This window comes from Cibotium barometz, chromosome 10 (genome assembly GCF_041138505.1).
Source record: "Cibotium barometz isolate CiBa-2024 chromosome 10, ASM4113850v1, whole genome shotgun sequence".
Taxonomy (NCBI): Eukaryota; Viridiplantae; Streptophyta; class Polypodiopsida; order Cyatheales; family Cibotiaceae; genus Cibotium; species Cibotium barometz.
In genome coordinates, this window is record NC_141055.1 from 20619923 (window position 1) to 20638274 (window position 18352).

General features: G+C 44.7%; 1 protein-coding gene across 1 annotated transcript in view; it reads left to right on the forward strand.

The window, feature by feature from the left end:
- The window catches only part of LOC147634648 (phosphoribosylaminoimidazole carboxylase, putative / AIR carboxylase), a 75998-nt gene extending 57869 nt beyond the window's left edge, over positions 1-18129 (forward strand). Inside the window, exons 13-16 of the mRNA XM_086803781.1 lie at positions 51-168; positions 381-475; positions 17133-17239; positions 17351-18129. Coding sequence (XP_086659907.1) covers positions 51-168; positions 381-475; positions 17133-17239; positions 17351-17438 — 408 coding nt within the window. The 3' untranslated portion in view covers positions 17439-18129. The remainder of the gene's footprint in view (positions 1-50; positions 169-380; positions 476-17132; positions 17240-17350) is intronic.
- Positions 18130-18352: the final 223 nt, after the last annotated feature.

Genomic DNA, 18352 nt, shown 5'->3' on the forward strand with positions numbered 1-18352 from the left:
CCCAATTTTTTCAAGTGTCTTATCATCTTGATCTGGTAACTGGTATGCAGTTGACTGTTGTTTCTGCACATAGAACACCGGAAAGAATGTTTGAGTATGCTCAAAAAGCACATCTCAGGGGGGTTCAAGTTATTATTGCCGGTGCAGGTGGTGCTGCTCATTTACCTGGTAATCATGGATAATACCGCCTGTCATTTTGTTTAATATACAGCTGCACTACAAGGAAAGGTTTGATGTGAGCAAGGTGGTGGTCAATGATTCTGATTCCCCTGCCTTGCTTACTTCTATGAAGCTTTTTCAATGATAAAAACTATTGAAAAGGTGATGTTTGGTGTGTACTAACCAGGGTTATGATTGAAACTCGACAATATCATTTTCAGGCATGGTAGCAGCGATGACCCCTCTTCCAGTGATCGGTGTCCCTGTAAGAGGCTCATCCTTGGATGGTTTAGACTCACTTCTATCAATTGTCCAGGTACTCATTTGACTTAAGGTTATAGAAATTTAAGATTTTCAGTGGTGAATGCCTTGTATGCTGTTTTTTTCCATTGCTTCTTTGCAGTGTAAGTCAGAATATGTATGTAACCTCTGTCGGATAAAAAATACCTGCTTGTGAGCTTAAGATATGGATGATGGAGACAGATTTGTGAATTCCATTGCAATATTTACTAGGAACTCATGGTAGTAATAGCTGTTAAAACTTGGCATTGCCAGCATCTCAACCCCGTTCTCATGTTTTGGACTGGGAGACGCTGCCGTCAACCCTATTAAGATGTTTGCATTCCATATTGTCAGCGAATATTTTTGAATGCTGTTGACAACAGCAAATTTTTGGCTGGCAAGGTGGGAAAGGTTACGCTGGTGCCATTGTTCGTGGTGTAGCCTCGGCCCTGGCTATGCAATTACCCCACCTCCCATGGCCATCCAAGCTTATTTTGGACACAGTTCAAGATTTTTCAAGTCAAGACATGGTGTCCAAGAGAGTAAAGTCTACCTACTACTTATGTGGACTGTTGTGGGTAACGGTCTAGTTTAGCATGTAGTCCATTTGGCAGCGTGCCAAATATAATCTAAGCCGCCTCTAAACCATCTAGCCTTATAGGCCACCATCTTGTGTGTATAGAGATGATGGGCGCTCGGGCTGCTCAATCATGGATACTCCTTATAATGGGGGCCATACAAACATGATCTAGCCGGTGCTTTGACAATAGAATATGAGGGTGGAGCAGTGATATCCAACACCCCTCTTCAATCTCCACTTGAAGGGGAACTATATGTCTGTGATTTGATGCCGGGTTAATAAAGATGTCGCTCCATTTGGTCTCTGCTAAGAGCTTTTATGAAGATATTTGCGCAATTCTTTGTCATTCGGGCAATAGAACACCTCAGCCTCCCTGAACATGTGAGCTCAAATCTCAACGTGTTTCGTGCAAGCATGAAACACATGATTTCGAGTAATGGCCATGAACTATGGTTGTCATATTGCAGTGTTGTGTTGCTTTTGCACCACATCCATATCCTGTAGAATCCTTCTTAGCCACAATGCCTCACATGATGCAAAGCATGCAGTTTTCTACTCAACCTTTGTTGATGAGAGTGCAACAATGGGCTGCTTCTTACTGGTCCTAGAAATACATATTGAACCAAGCGAAAAATGATACCTTGTCTGAATCATCCGCCCAATCTAAGTCACAGAAGCCATTAAGGGTCTTTCTCGTAGCATAGGTAATGCCGTACTCTTGAGTACCTTGGATGTATCAACACCCGCAAACGTACTTTCCAATTAGGACTTGATGGAGTTAGATAACCTTTTTATGGGACAACGTAGGGCTTGCCAAGAGTTGTACCTTTTTGTTCTATATTGAATATACTGAAAATACAGCTAACTCTTTCTCTTCTCTCCATCTTCTCTTTGAGTTTTGCATCAAGATGTTCCTGAAAGGTGTTTAGGGTTGAAAGAAGACTCCTAGAGCTTCCACGTGTGACACTGGTATCAGAGCATCAGGCTCAACATGGCTAAACACTGATGGTGTCCCAGATGAAGGTGCACAGTCCAAGGAGAGTAACACAAGACATGGAAAAAGTTCTTAGGCGGTTGGTTGGTGGTGTTCCACAAGACCCAAGGGGAATGGTAGCCCTGTGAGTCGGATGCCACTTGGGGCATACTAGGCTTTCAAGAAAACGGTTCCAAGGGATGATGATCATCCAAGGGGTGGAGTGAGGATGCCAAACTCAATAGTCAGGAAAAAAAGACCAAAGAAAGCGTTGAGGGACATGGCAAGAAGGTAAGGAGAGAAAGTGGATCAGATGCCTAGATCTTCATCAGATTTGTAGTGGAATTGGAGAACAAGGCAGGGTTTTCAGTGAAAAGGTTGCCAGGAAGAGAAGGATGACAAGTTGGGGAGTCCATGAGGAGACAAGGGGATGATGACAGTCATCCAGGGTCAGAAGTTGGAATCCTATCATCAAGTTTAGCAGAAAGGGATGTCTTGTGTGCATGCACATGTACATTGAAGGGCATCAGAAAAGCAGATGAACTAGGGCACGACAAGGGCATAGGGGATCCCAAGAAAGCATCCTATGGATGCAAGGTCTGGCCAATAGGGTATTGAATGTACTACAGAGGTTGGTCCGCAGCACACATAATGTTTGGTTTCTTTTGTTGTTGGCCGACGACAGTCGGCCAGCCTACAGGGGAGTCCCAAGGCCTTTATAAGGCTCTGCCAAGCGCTTGTTGATTTATTCAGTCCTTTATGGGCTGGATCATTAGATTAGCACTTCATGGAGTTAGATAACCTTTTTATGGGGCAGCCTAGGGCTTGCCAGGATTTGTACCTTTTTGGACTATATTGAATATACTGAAAATACAACTCTCTCTCTCTCTCTCTCTCTCTCTCTCTCTCCATCTTCTGTTTGCGTTTTGCATCAAGATGTTCCTGAAAGGTGTTTAGGGCTGAAAGAAGACTCCTAGAACTTCTGTATGTGACATTTATTGCACTCCTATTAAGAATTTCCACAGCCGTGTTAATTGTCTCATCCCAAAAGGATTTAGGAGGATTTCATTCACTAAGCATATTTCATCTTTGCAATATTATTTGCTGCGGTATGTGAGTGGTAGTGAGCTGTTGCTTTATGCTTCTTTCCTTGGCAAAACCGAAGAATTTATCAGATATAAATTTTCCTTAGTCAATTCTAAACTGCTTCAATTTTGTTCATGTCTTAGTTTCAACCAATGCAAGCCATTTCTTAAACTTTCCAAAAGCTTGAGACTTTTTTTCTAGGAAATACATCCAAATTTTACTTTTGTAATTATCAATCAATATAAAAAATTCGGAAGAAGTGACTGGTTGCCCACAGGGGCTCTGCAGTTGGCACCTGGCTTGTCTACAGTGGCCTCCCGTTGGCCTGCGTCAAATGCGGCCACCCATTGGAGACACAGCGACATTGCCTATGGGACTGTCCACAGGCGCAGCAGATTTGGATGAGGATTCTGCGCATTTTGCCCCCCCTCTCTCCGGAGGGCATGTATACGTGGGGAGCCGTTGCTTGGTCGACTTTGTCAGGGCCTGCTCTGGGATACGAGTCGGAGCAGGACAGCCAGGCCATTAGATTCATTCGGGGCCAGCCTCGCCTTGTTCCTTCACCGGATTTCTCGTCCGCCGGCTGGACACAGGAGAGGGATCTACGATGGGAGCTCCTCAGTAGCCTCACCATATGGTTCACCTGGAGAGCCCGTTGTTTCAGGGCCTTTGAGGGGAGACTGGAGCCATAGCAGAGACTGTTCGGAGTATCTGGCAGGAGTTGATTCACACCCTGCGAGGACAGTATGACCGCATCCGGGGCGACTCAGATCGAGCGATCTTGCGGCGCCAGGCCTTTCACATCACTTGGCGCAGCGGCCCCTTCTATACTCTACACGCGGGTACCCCCCGATGGCACTACAGGCCACCTATTTGGATTTTCCCCCTCCTATTGTATGATATAGCCTCTCAGTTATTTGTACTTGTATTTGCACTTTTTTGCACCTAGGGAGAGTCTCCGTAGCTGCCTTGATTGCATCTCTGCTCTGCCTTCTTATGAGCAAGAGAGGGGTTTTGTAGCCCAGTGGGCGTTTTTCTATAACTAATGAAAGGATCTTTTCTCGGAAAAATAAAAATAAAAATTAGGAAGAACCTCAAAGTGCAATAGTGTTCATCTTTCCATAGAGATCAACGTACAGGAGCTGCCTTGATCCTAAAACTAGCCTCTTGCGGAAAGGGTTTTCGGTGTTACTTATCGACCATGTAAGCTTCACATACATTCGGACTGTTTGCAATGGAGAATAAATGCTCAACCAGCTTATCTTTTGTATGTCTGAAAGAGTTTGTATATTGAGGTGCCCATCTCTCTCATGCCATAGTTTGCTACTATCCAAATCGGCTTGGATTGCAAACGTTGAAACCTCGTACAAGTTGTTCCCTTCGAACTTGTAATGACCTTGTCATCTCCATCAAGAATAGAGTGTCCCATTCTTGTCAAAGTGAATTTGCAAGTTACAGTCCATGATAGGCAAGACAAAAAGAAGGTTCCTTTCATATATGGAACCCAAAGAACATTCAAAACACTTTATGCACAACCTTCTTTAGACTTGAGTAAAGTAGTATCTAAACCTTTGATTGGGCACTTTGCATTTATTGCTTGATGCCACCATGATGTCATCTCCCATAAGCTTTAGGTAGGGGTGCCAATCCTTGCGATTGGTCATATGCCTAGTGTAACTTGGTTGAACACAATGCTAATCAATATACTTAAATACACTAAGATTTGATGGACACTTGGTCAAATACAAGAAGTAATTTGCTGAATTGACAAGAGACACACAATGAGCCGGAATGGCCGACCCCTCCCTCAAATAAAGTATATTGATCGTGGGAGAATCAAGTACATAGTGTCATGGGCGTTTCTGACCATATTTCCATACCAATGCATATGAATACAGTATTGCAAACAAGTGGTTGTCGATGTAGACTTGCAATCCATACTACCCTCTCAAGTGCCCATGTTCCCTACCATCTGCTCTCTATTGTTCCACCAACACATGGTAGCAACAATCTGCAAGAGAGCACGTAGGACATGAGAACATTACATAGGGCATGTGATCTTGTAATGCGGTTCCTCCCTCCTGCTACTTGCTTCCATATTTAAATATAAAAGCTTACCAATTGCAAGTAGAGTCGATGACAGCGGAAGTCTTCGCGATGGAAGTCCTTGAAGTGATGAGATCTTCGATTTGTCGCATTTCTTCGTGAGACAAAAGTCTTCAAGAGGATGAAGGGAACCTTGGGAAAGCTTCCCCTATGGTTCAACTTGAGAAAGGAGGGCTGACATTAGGGTTTTCAGCAAAAGACCAGAAATTACAGCAATAAAGAGAGCTGTTTTGTTGATTTTAGTAATCGGGAGTGTGTAGGAGAGTGATTAGCATCCGGAAACACTCTTGGAAGCTTGCAAAACACCTTAGCAAGCTTGGATATGGAGTAGGGAAGGAGAATGTGCAGAAAATGCAGCCCAATAGTCCTCATGAAGGAGGCGCCAATCCCTAGAGAGAGGAGGAGGAGTGAGGTGGTGAGTTGTCTAGTTTTGTGGCAGGCAGGTGCTTTGTGGAGCAAGCTAAAGTGGACACATGGTTGGTTACTCCCTTTGTACAAAGGGGATAAGGTCTGGGCGGTGGACATTGGGTTATGTCGACCTCCGGACATTAGTGTATGTGAACACCAGACTGGTCATAATTTATAAGTGAGTTTTGGTTGCCCAAAACTTACTGAAGTGTGTACACACTCACTTATAAATTAGTGCTAACTTCTAAGGCTACGTTTATGACCAATACATGTCACCTGTCACATGCCACATAACCATGTCAGCAGACAGTTTCACACGCACGGTTCGCGGATGGGCGTCCCCTTACCCGGAACTACACATTGGTCAAGCAAGCATGAAACAGCATGCAATTTCAGTTGCAAGTAAGCACATAAAGATGCTTTGCAATGCAGCATTGGTATGGACAATCCCTGTTCATGAGACTATACCAAAATAGACGTGCTCCAGGCAAGTACACGAGGTATCAGACCCAATGGAACACCAATCCACCAAGCATTTTCGGGCATGTACACGGAGGCACAAGTCCTAACGGAAAGCCAAGTCCATAGTATCACATGAGTGGCATCAATCCCCGGCATATAGAACTGCCATGGACACTAGTCCAATGTACATACACGATGAGAAAGCACGGGTGGGCCAATTGGGTGGCCAAATGGTGACACCTAGAAGCCTCACTGCGGATGATCAAAGAATTGTTATGTGCTGCAACATTAGCTGTCTTACTACACACTTCTTCAATTGTAAGAAACAGCTCTATTTTTGTAGCATGATTGGATTCTTCCTTGGTCTTGAGAGTGCCATTCTTGGCATCTGCATGCTTTTTTCTACATTTTTTGACTACATGCTCTTTCTTGCTATAGTAAGAGTATTTAACTTTTTTCTTTAGATTTGAAGAGTTATAATCCTTACTCTCTTCTTCTTTGTGTTAGTGGAGAAAGCCCGGTTGCCACTAATTGCGATTGTGCATTCGGATCTCCTCATCTTGAAGTAATGAGCTTAACACCTCAAATGTGAGGGGACGATTGACACCTACACTCAAAAGATGTAACAAAACTATCATATTTAGGTGGCAATACCCTTAAACAACGATGAGCGAGATGCGGAGAGAGCACACCCATGCCGATTGCAGCTATTTGGTCATTGAGTACTTTGATTTTGGTAGAAACACCTCCACCGCTTCACCTTCATTCACCTTCTATTGTTGAAACTCATTTTCAAGATTTTGGATCTTTGAGGGATTCGTGTTCTCATACTGCTCTTGCAACAAAGCCCACGCTTGTGCATCTGTGGAGACATGTAGAACCATGGTTAGCAGTGAGCACACTATCTTCCACGCTACTGATGATGGCGGAGAGAGCATATGCATTCCTTCGCTTCGAAGCTTGGAGGTTGGGAGCATGTGGTACAAGGTTTCCGTCTGCATTCCTTGGTGGAAGATGAACATTAACACCAATGAAGGTGTCCCCCAGTAGGAGGATAGGATAGCCTCGAGTTTAAACTTATAGAGAGAATAATTGGTGTCATTAAGCTTTCCATCAGCACCGAACGATGGTGGGCGGAGTCTTGTAGGAAGATACCATTTCTCATATAGGATTGTTAGATGGCACCTAGCAAAGAAGTTTTGTACCAGTCGGAGCTCTTTTACCATGTGAGAGGATACAACATGCGGTGTCTATAAGAGAACACACACAAGTAGGATCTTAACTTTAAAACTCAAATTGCACAATAATAGATACAGAGAAGAATATTGTATTATTGAAGTGATACAATAGATGGCAAAGCCCCACACCCGTGTGCTTGAGCGAAGGGAGCTTCGATGGCTAATCCGGAATTGCTAAGATAGAGGTTGTATGGTAGTAGAAGCTAGGGAGTTAACTCATAGTGATGATTGGTGAATGAATTGTGTAGAGAAGGGGTTGGCCATGTATCTTTATAAGCTTGTATATGCAGAGCGGTCATGGCATGACCGTGTAGGTCCGTGGTCATAGTTGGTGCCACCGTTGGCCATGTAGACTCCACCCATAAAGATGTACTAGAAGTTGCTCCGCATTGACCTCCCTTCCCACAGCCCTCCGGGCTTATCTTGGGCATGGTTTGGGCCCCACAATGTCAGGACATGGTGTCCAAGAGTAAGTCTACCTACTCCATGTGTAGACCGTTATGTGATAACAGTGGAGTGTCCAATCTAATCTAGCAGCCTGTATACCGTTTGGCCTCCTAGGCCACCGTCCCATGTGATTACGTGGATGCTGGGCTCGTGGGTTGCTCAACCATGGCTACTCATAATGGGGGCCATACAATTATGAGCGAGGTGGTGCCTGGACAATACAATATGAGGGTGCCATTGATATCCAACAATAATATCCTACCTAGTTGTTGATGAGGGTGTTGTGAGTGTTGCCATTAAGCACATGTATCATTGCCATCGTGGTGCCCCTTCAGCCAGCTCTTCTTTGCATTGCAACCTGGAGCATTTATTGACTTGAGCGTGTTGTGAGTGCTGCCATTAAGCACATTTATCATTGCTATCGTGGTGCCCCTTCAGCCAGCTCTTCTTTGCACTGCAACCTGGAGCATTCATGAACTTGATCTTGCTCTTACATGTGAGCCTGTCTATGGGATATAACTAATCCTGTGGTGTGGCATCATGACATGGCAGTGGGCTCCTTTTTCCTTTTTTGTTTTTGGACATTTGACAACTATGATGACAGTAGGTACTATGTTGTTGGTGAAAACAAAGTGGCCAACATGAGTGTTATTTATGCTTTTCATGGTACACTGGGCCAAACCTCTGTTAAGGTTCTGATATGAAACACGTTTCAGTATCCTAGAAACCTTGAAACACTGAAACACGTTTTGCGTTTCGTGAAACCTTTTAACGCCATTCCTTAAATGCCGTTTCGTGTTCTTAGTTTCACGCAAGGTGGTTCCAAACGTAGTGAACGATACGTTTAGTACGTTTGGAAAACGTGCCGAAAAGATTCCAAACGTAGTGAACGTTGTCCCCCGATATATATACTTATAAACTTTTGAAATATGAAGTTTGAAGATTCATCAATGAACATTAAAGCACTTACTAATACTATACAACCTTTAATTTCAATTTTGCACAACTTACAACTTAGTAACTTACAAGTCACAAGTGACAATGGCAAATGCAAATATTAGTAATCAAATAAAATAATTAAACAATGAACATAAATGAAAGTGAGATGGATCATGGATAAATGATAAATCTGAAATCATAAGATTGTAGACATATGTCATACAATGATACATGAATGATGATTCCTAGAGGCTAGTCACAAAAAAAAAACTAGTAACTATAAACTATAGTAGCATCTAGCTACTCATCTAAACCAAATGAGAACTCTGAAGAAACATCTCCATCCGTCAACATGTTGCCATCCGAGTCAGTCAGGCTCTATGACCACCGGCACTGGAGGAATGGTGTCGCTCGTATCTATGGGCCCCACATCTAAGGGATCATCATCATCATCATCATGTGCAAGAGACTCATGCTGCTTCTGAGCACGGCCTCGTCCTCGACCTCGCCCACTACGACGGCACTGACCACCTGGACTGCTAGTAGAAGCTCCATGAGCATCAGCATCTAGAATACTCATTGCTCGTGATCGAGCATGTGTAACCCTCCGATCTATGCTCTCAAGCTCTCTGTGGAGCTCTCGGTATATCTCCTCCTGCTCGTCTCGCAACTGGTCCTCCCGAAGTTGAGCCTCCGCATCAGTAGTATGAGCGAGGAGCCTATTGAACATAAAGGGATCCACCTGCCACATGTGACATGACACACAACACGTATCAAGAGTCAATACTCATGGGTCATGACTCATGAGGTTACACATGAAGTTTATTATTTAATAATAAACATTTCGAGTTGGCAAGTAATTTGCCTCCTTCACACTAGTGGTTGTCTTGAGTGTGCGCAAAATACGGAGGTTGGATCGACAAAACACCAACCTCTCTAACTACTGAGTACTCAAGCAATTACAGATCTTGGTGTGCACAAGAGAGTATGCACTCCAATTCCGTTCGCATGCACCAGCAGAGCAACTCTACACATGCCACATAGCACTGGCAAATGTCAAAAGACAAGATTACACATTGGTTGCATTATACAAACTTAGAACTTTAAAGTTACAAACCTGAGATAGCAGTCTAAAGACCACTTTTTGGACAGTTTTGGCCTAGTATCCATGAATGTCTCACCACGTAAGTGGTTTCGCTTGCCCTTGAACTGCTGAGGCACTCAACTTGTCAAAGGCAACTCCCACCTGATTGCGGTAGACGACCAACTCCTCATCGAAGGTCAACATGTCATCGTAGCTAAGCACTTAAGACCCATAAGCATCCTTGAGCAAATTGAGTTGCGTGTTTGTTTGGAGCTTGACCTTGTTGAACATCGGATGGAGTAATGCTGCAATCCCATGAATGGGACTACGCATGAAAGTCCATCGTGAGTCAACAATGGTCATCACCTCGCCACGTCTGACATTCCAAATTTCAAATTAGATATCCAATAGTAAGTACATCATATAACCAAAATTACAGCACGTACCTTAAATCATATTACATAATAGATATTAGATATACCTGGTAGGAGTGATAGTCGGCGAGGCGACTAATGCCACCATCTCTCTCATCCGATGAAAATGATGATAGAGGAACCCCAATGTAGAGCCCTCAATGTCACTGAATCGGATGAAGATATACATGGGTTTGAGGAGCTTTGCTAAGCCCTCAATATCAAACCAAAAGGACTCATCGAACACTTTGCGTTGGATGTATCGAGTGGGCTCGCTGGTCGAATCATGCATCTCCCTCCATGCCGGTGATACCACTGAGGCTCGAAGTGCATCCTGTACCTCATGTAGCCTGCTAAGCACAAGATACAAGTAGGCAAATCGGGTCTTGGATGGCCGCACCATGTCCAACTATGAGTGGGATCGAAAGATAGATAATGCCTGGTGTTTGTTCCTGAAGAAGGTAGTGATGCGTACGGCCTCATCCACAACCGGCTTCACCCATCGAAGCTTCCCTATGTCCTCCATCATGAGGTCCAAGCAGTGTGCAGCACATGGAGTCCACACAATGGATGGGAACTCTGTCTCAATCATCTCTTCCATGCCCTTGCAATTGGACGCATTGTCTGTAATGACCTGCACCACATTCTCTGGGCCAATATCAATAATAGCCCGCCTGATGTGTTGGAAGATGAATACTGCAGTGATCCTCTCCCCTGCCTTGCCTGCATCCACTGCACGCAAGAAATATGTGCCCATGCAACTAGAAACAAGGATGTTGATGATATGTCTTCTCCGCACATATTCCATCCATCTGAAATGATACTACAACCATGCTTCTTCCAAGATGATCTTATTGGCTTTAGTGCATTCTCTATGCGCTGTTTCTCGTCCTCTAGCATGGTTGTCTGCATCTTCTGGTAGTCTAATCTAGTCTAGTTCTCACATGGACCTACATTAGAGACGGCTTTAATCATTCTCTTCCACTGATCTGTGCGAAGGACATTGAAAGAGATATTGCACTCAATGAGAGTGCGCTCTATCTCTATCTCTACCTTCCGCTGCCTCTCCTTCACCCATGAGGATTGGTTCAATGTACCACGTAGAGTGGTCTGATGGTGCCGTCCTACACTACCACCTGCTGCAATATTCTCCACATGAGACTGTCCATCATCTACTCTGGTCCTCTTTCGGCTAGGACCTGCACCTGAACTTGAACTTGAACCTGAACCTGTGGATGGCCCTTCCACTGAGCTTGACTGTGACATTTGTCCTCCCACATATGAACATGCTGCCCCCCCATCAGCTGATGGGCCCATACCATATGCGGAGGGGTATCTAGCTGCTCATCCTCAATGATGACTCTACTATCCCTACCAAGCTGTGATCCGATGAAGATCTGCGGGTTCTCCCGCCGAATCTCATCAACTGCCTCCGGTGGTGCATTTGCACATGGTCCAATGCCGCCTCCTGTACCTTGGCCAACATGAAAAATAACACGAGTGGATGTGCTAGTAAATATTCCTCCAGAATATTTGCACTTCCACATGCGCGGGTTGGAGCGACTGACACCTGGGGTGTTGGGTGTGCCATGAATGATGGTGTGCCTTGCCCATACAGAACTTAGTGCACGAGGCATCTATGGCATATGCACAAAAAGCAATCAAGAAAATGGAGAAATGTCAAGACGAGTCACGACCGAGAGTTTTAAAATATATTTCAAAATTCAAGCACAATACGAATAAAATTTCAGCCTGTGTAAGGGTCCGGGGAGGTGTAGCAGAGAGATGCTTGTGGGGGGGAGAGAGAGAGAGAGAGAGTCTAGAGAGAGAGAGAGAGAGAGAGAGAGAGAGAGAGAGAGAGAGAGAGAGAGAGATGAAATGAAATGAAATGTTATATTAACGTCTTCAAAAGGCCATAATGACCTATGAGACCAAAAAGTTACATCATGGTGGATCTGATACAATGTCTGGATAAAAAACCAGAAAATGAAAAATAAAGATGATACTACTGGCACCTAGAAAATGAAACTGGAACTGGAAGGTAAACAGAAACCCTTATAGGGTGTGAATATAGTGAGGGGGGGGGGGGGGGGGGGGTACGCTATGGAGGTGAGTGGAGTACAGTGAGGGGATACAATATCATGTGGGACGGGGGGGTACACTATGGAGGTGCCTCCATCTCATAATATGTGTCGCATCGGACGCTGGCGGATCTCCTCAATATCCTCCTGTGGTCAGCACCCTGACTGGGTGTCCCGCATGTCTCGCAAGAATAATCCGAATCCGCGGCTGCAACCTCCGTCTATGCTGGGATGCCCTTCTCCGTAGTCGTGGGCGTCTGGACCACCCAAGCTCAATCGCACGATCAATTAGTGTACCGCTGGTGTGGGTGGTATCCATGTCGTGCTGCTGTTGTGGTCCGTCTGGCACAGTGATGGCTAGACTAAAGAAGTCTGTAATGTGCCTCTGAGTCTGGCTCTCTGTGCGCCTAAGCAGGCTATCTCTATATCTCCGCAGCTCAAGCAAGAACAATCCCAAACACCTCTGGTCCTGGTACCCCATGACTCTGGAAAGTGGTCCAAACCCCTCTCTGAATAAACAGTGGAAACGACCACGTATCTCCTAGTATGCAGTACAATGGCGTATATAATGCAGCTGTGTCTCTGGCTCCTAATGGCATACTCGACATATCCTGGCCTCAGCTGGTATACCTCTATATCGGCCAATCTCAATCTCAAGCTGGTGTGAGGATGTGCGAATCTGACCAATAGCACATTGTACTGCATGAGACAAGTGTACATCCATGTAACTGGGTCTGATCACAAAACCATCTGCTGGGAGGTGAAGAAAATGCTCTGTAGAAAGCCATCTTCGTGCCTAGCTCCTCAGTCAGCTGTATCCATGTCCTCCTAATGTCCAGCTGAACTAAATCCTGACGGATGAGTCTAGTAATCTGTCTCCGTGTGAGAGTGAGAGAGGGTGCCTCCAGAGAATACTGGAAGGGAGGCAATCTGTCCATGCTAAAATCATGTGCCTGGAACCAAGATGTCATATGTCCATACCAACAAGCCGTGTCTCCCACTCAAGGGCGAATCCCACAAGCCATGTATGTAGGAGACTGATCTCGTAAGAGCCTCAATCACCAGAGGGGCAGCCGCCAGCTCTGCTCGAATAATCTCATGAGGTACCAAGGCCTTGGCTCTAATAATCCTAGCAATCATAGATACCAAAGGCCTCTCCATACCTCTCCACCCGCCTGCGCTGTGATGGCCCACTGAAGGTCCCCATATCTGCACTCCATAAAGCATAACTAATGTCACTAGAGTGTCAAAAAGCCAAAGTTTCGTTCGAGGTTCTTGAAATTGAACCTGCGAACACCTCCTCTCCAAACCACCCAGGGCTGCATGTGCTCTAGTCAATCTAGTCTCTGCTGCTCTCCTCATCGAAAACACTGGCCCACTGAATACTACCCCAAGCTATGTATATGCATCTGTATACTCCACAATCTCCTGCCCATATGTAAATGTGGGAGCTGATCGCCTAACCCACTGTGGCGTGGTGTTAAACACCATAACCTTGGTTTTGCCAAGGTTGAGAGACAATCCACTATCATGTGCAAACTCATGTAAAGCATCCAGATGACGCTGCACACCCTTAGGGGAGTCAAAGATCAACACAATATCATCAGCATATAACAATAGTGGGATCCATGTACCTGCTAGCTGGGCTCCTCTGTCCCCAATCTCTCAATGTAGTCAGAAGCCTCATCCACATACATACCAAACAATGAAGGAGATAACGGGCAACCTTGCTTCACTCCTATAGTGGAGTGAACCAAAGTAGAGACCCCCTCTGGGGTGCGTACCAGTCCTGCAACTGATCTATATAAAGCCATAATCTCCCATATGAGCTCTGTGGGTACCCCCATCTCCTGTAAAATCGCCTCATCAATCTAGCTCTGGGCATTGTATCAAATGCTTTGCGGAAGTCCACAAAGCTACAATAAATCCGTCGCCCATGCGACTTGCCCTCCTCAATAATGGCCCGCAGAGTCAAGATATGTGGTCAAGAGTAGAGAAACCTCTCCTGAACCCTGCCTATCCCTCTGCTCGAATGCCCTCTCTCTCTGCCCATCTACTCAACTGCTCCGCAAGAATGGATGCATACAATCGTGCTAGTGTGTGACCAATCACAATAGTGCGATAATTCCTTGGCTCCATAGGGTCCCCTGACTTGAACTCCTTCTTCGCCTCAATAGAGGGGAAGCGAAGTATGAGAGCTCTTTCCTTTGATGTTTCCCCGTTGCCTCCGCTTTTTTTGCCCACTCTCCAGGCTTTTGCACGTGCCGGACTGTCAATCCCCATCAACACCATAAGCTCTTTCACCTCCTCTTCAACTTTATCCCCGTCTTTAAGGCCGGTAATCCTCACATGCAAAGCACGTGTACGTCTTCGTTGTTCCTCTTCCAAAGTCATGTTAATGATTGTAGGTGTAGGGGTTGTTGTCTCCTTACCTTTACCCTTCTTGGCGACCTCTATCCACTTCTCCGCTTCATCCATCTTCCTTTGAGTCATGGTGATGACTTCCACCCATGAGGAAGTCTTTGCTTCGTGTGCTTCTCTTCTTCCTTAATTGCCCGTACTTGTTCCTTGATAACCTTGAGCTCTTCTATCATAGATGGCTGAATTTCACCTTCTTCAAGTCCACCGTTTGCCTTAGCCTCTGCAAGCTCCCTTTGAAGAGCTGAAATTACGCCTTTGAGCGTGTTGACTTCCCCGTGAAGGTCTTTGACTTGTGCTATGAGGTCCTCCTCCTCCTCTTTCCACCGCTTACCCTCATTGAATACCATTTGGAGAAAGTTGGCTTTCTCCTTCCACCATCCCTCCATCTCCGCCTTCCATTCCTTCATCTCCTTTTCCACATTTGTTATCCTCTTGTTTGTGACCATAAAGGTCGCCTTCGTCGGGTTACGCAAGGGGGAAGCCATGGAAGAAGCGAGAGAGAGAGAGAGAGAGAGAGAGAGAGAGAGAGAGAGAGAGAGATTGCAGATCTGAAATTCAGAAAGTGCAGCCAAACCCTAAAACGCATACGCTTGAGAGAGGGAAAGAAGGAGAGGGAGGGAGGGGGAGAGAGAGAGAGAGAGAGCTGTATTAGCCTCTACTAGAGGCCGAACTCGACCTATGAGACAAATCAATGTTCAACTGTCAGTGTCTTCTGGACATAAAAAAAAGGACAAAATGAACATGAAATAAAGTATGAAAGTACTGAGCTAGTGAGGGTTGTGATGGATGGAGCACTACTGCTAGAGGCTCAATATGCATCCTATGTGCGTAGGGTATACAAGAATGCAATGCAGATCTGTCTAGCTCCAACCAGTACCATAATGGGGGTGTAATATGTGAGAGAGAGAGAGAGAGAGAGTTGAGCGAGTGCAAGAGGGAGAAAGAGAGAGGTTGGCCTGTGCGAGAGAGAGAGAGAGAGAGAGAGAGAGAGAGAGAGAGAGAGACTCTTATGATGCCGAGCACGACCAGGCTACCAGCACGACCAACAAGCAGTGAAGCCCAACACGACCAACCCATGAGCGCCTGCCGCCGAAGAGAGAGAGAGGCGCCGCCAAAGAGAGAGAGAGCCGCACGCACTTAAGAAACAGAAGAAAAAAAAACGTGATGTTGATGTGTGTTCGCCCTTTCCATTTTTTAACCTATATTAATCAAACTCCCACGTTCAGTAACGTTTCCAAACGTTAGTGAACGTTTCAATCGATGTAAACGTTTGGATCCTATCCAAACTGCGTTTGGATGCAACCTTGGTTTCAAGTCTCTCTCTCTCTCTCTCTCTCTCTCTCTCTCTCAAACTATATAAATGCGTGTGTGTGTGTGTAGCCGTTTCAGTAAGCACTTGTCGAGGGGTGAAATGTTTCGCCGTTTCTTGCCCCGTTTCGAGGTGAAACGTTTAACGGTGACGCTGGTTCTGATAGACAAAATTATATGGTTCAACGAGCTCCTAATAGGTAGGTTCAAAAGTCTAGTTTGCGTTCTTTTTAGATGGTTGGTGTATATGACCATCTAAAAACTAAAGGGCTGCCAAAAAAAAACCCGTAATAGTGCTCGTAGTAAAATGAAGGGCAACATGAAATCTTTGAATACTGTCAATTGTCGACTCCATCCCGTCGCTATACCTGAGAATAAAGCGTGTATAAATTTATGAGCAAAAATCTGCCCAAGTTCTTGGGGATTTGTGATACCAACTTTGCAGTCAGTAGCTGCAAATATTTTAGGAAGATAGATGCTCAAATGCACAATAATGCTCACAGTCAGCAAGGAAAAGATAGGTGACTACCATCCAGAAAACTTCATTCAGAGTTTGACTCGCCACGGCAGGTCACTTCTGTCAAGGCCTGGTTTGTTGTAAATGACCTCACAGAACCCGAGTACTAAATGAGTGACCTCCGTGCTAATCAAGCCTCGTAAAAAAATTAAGTAGAGAGGGCAACAAGTTGACACTTGTTAAATTCTGCCACCTATGTATGTGCTGTTTACATTTTAAGCTGTGTGGTAGGATTTTTTGAAATACTAGGCTGGGATCAGTTTTTCTGTTTCCACAAAATCGTTCAAAAAGTTACAAGACCATGTTATCATTTGATCTGCGAGCCTTACAACCTTCTCTTAGGGCAGCTGCCTAGGTCTGCAAAGAAACGTCAGTCAAGCAGCTCACACCCAAGCAAGCAGCTCTCCACAAATACACGTGCTGATGCAGCCAGGTCTCACATAACTGATGGGCTGGTAAAATGTAGACTGCTTCTTAAATTTATGACGATTGTTGCTTCTTTGGGCGTGAAGTCTCAGCTGCTTGACTGAAGTTGTTAAGAAAAAATTGCTTTTGCTCACTGTAAGTTGCGCTGTGTTGACAGTTATAGCTGTTTGTGCTGAAAGTTTTTTCACTTCATCATGTGCAGATGCCAAAGGGGGTGCCCGTTGCAACAGTGGCTATCAACAATGCCATGAATGCAGGATTGCTAGCAGTGAGGATGCTGAGTGCTTTAGATGGAAAGCTGAGAAACAAGTCCGTCCCTTTTTGTATTTGAAAACATTTCGTGAGTCATATCTAGAAAGACAAACAAAATGTGGTATAGCTTTGTTTTTTGTTATGTATATTGACACATTTTGGTTGCAGAGTTCTGGATTACCAGGCTAACATGAAGGAGATGGTGCTGGACAAAGCCAAAAAGTTGGAAGAAGCTGGGTGGCAAGCATACTTATAAGAACCGTGCTTTCCTTGGACAACGTGGAAACATGGGAACATTACCTTTTTGTAAACACGCACTCTGTTATTGCTGAGTTACGACCAAGATCGCCTTTCTACTTTTCGATACTCTTCTCATCAGACAAGACAAATATGTTGTCATACAACTTAACCTTTCGTATATCATCATAGTTTTCATGCAATCTACACTCAATATTCAAGGTTTAGGTGGATTGCCAGGCCAGGAAGAGCGGACGACCATTCTCTCTCTGCAGACTATTGAACAATGTCTGATGATGTAAGATTGAGGACCCAAGTATAACAAAACAGAGATCCTAAGGTTTTGCCAGTGACACAAACCACCAGCCATTGTGGGGTAGCATGGGAATTGTGTGTAAGCTAAAAGTTGCAGACAGACCTTGCATGGACAGCAAAGGGGTTTGCAAGATACTTCCATCTGTAAAATGTAAACAAGGGCTTATAACAGCCCAGTTTTAGAAGGTTTATGTCATTAGTATGGGACATGAAGGAAAAGAACTTGGATAGAAGGGCAAGTGGACAGAAGAGCTGGAAACCAGGTGAGCAAGGATTAGTTACATAATATTGGGAAATAACAATGTGCAATTATAATCTAATGAATCATTTATTTGATACGAATTAAATAATTGTTTGACAGCTTAATCAAATTATGAACAACCCACTAAAGGCAAGCTTCTTGTTGCATGCATGAAATGACTTTTGAACATATGTTTTAGCACTAAGTTGGTATTAAGGCATAAAAGTGCCCTGCGACCCCTTTATGTTTTGTTAAATGTCTATCGTGAAAGAAAATTTTGAGTCACTTTTATGTCTTGGAATCTCCCAACCATATAAATTTGAGCACCTAAAAGTGAGCACGAGGTGCGCCTACTGTTGAGGGCATGGAATCTTCTC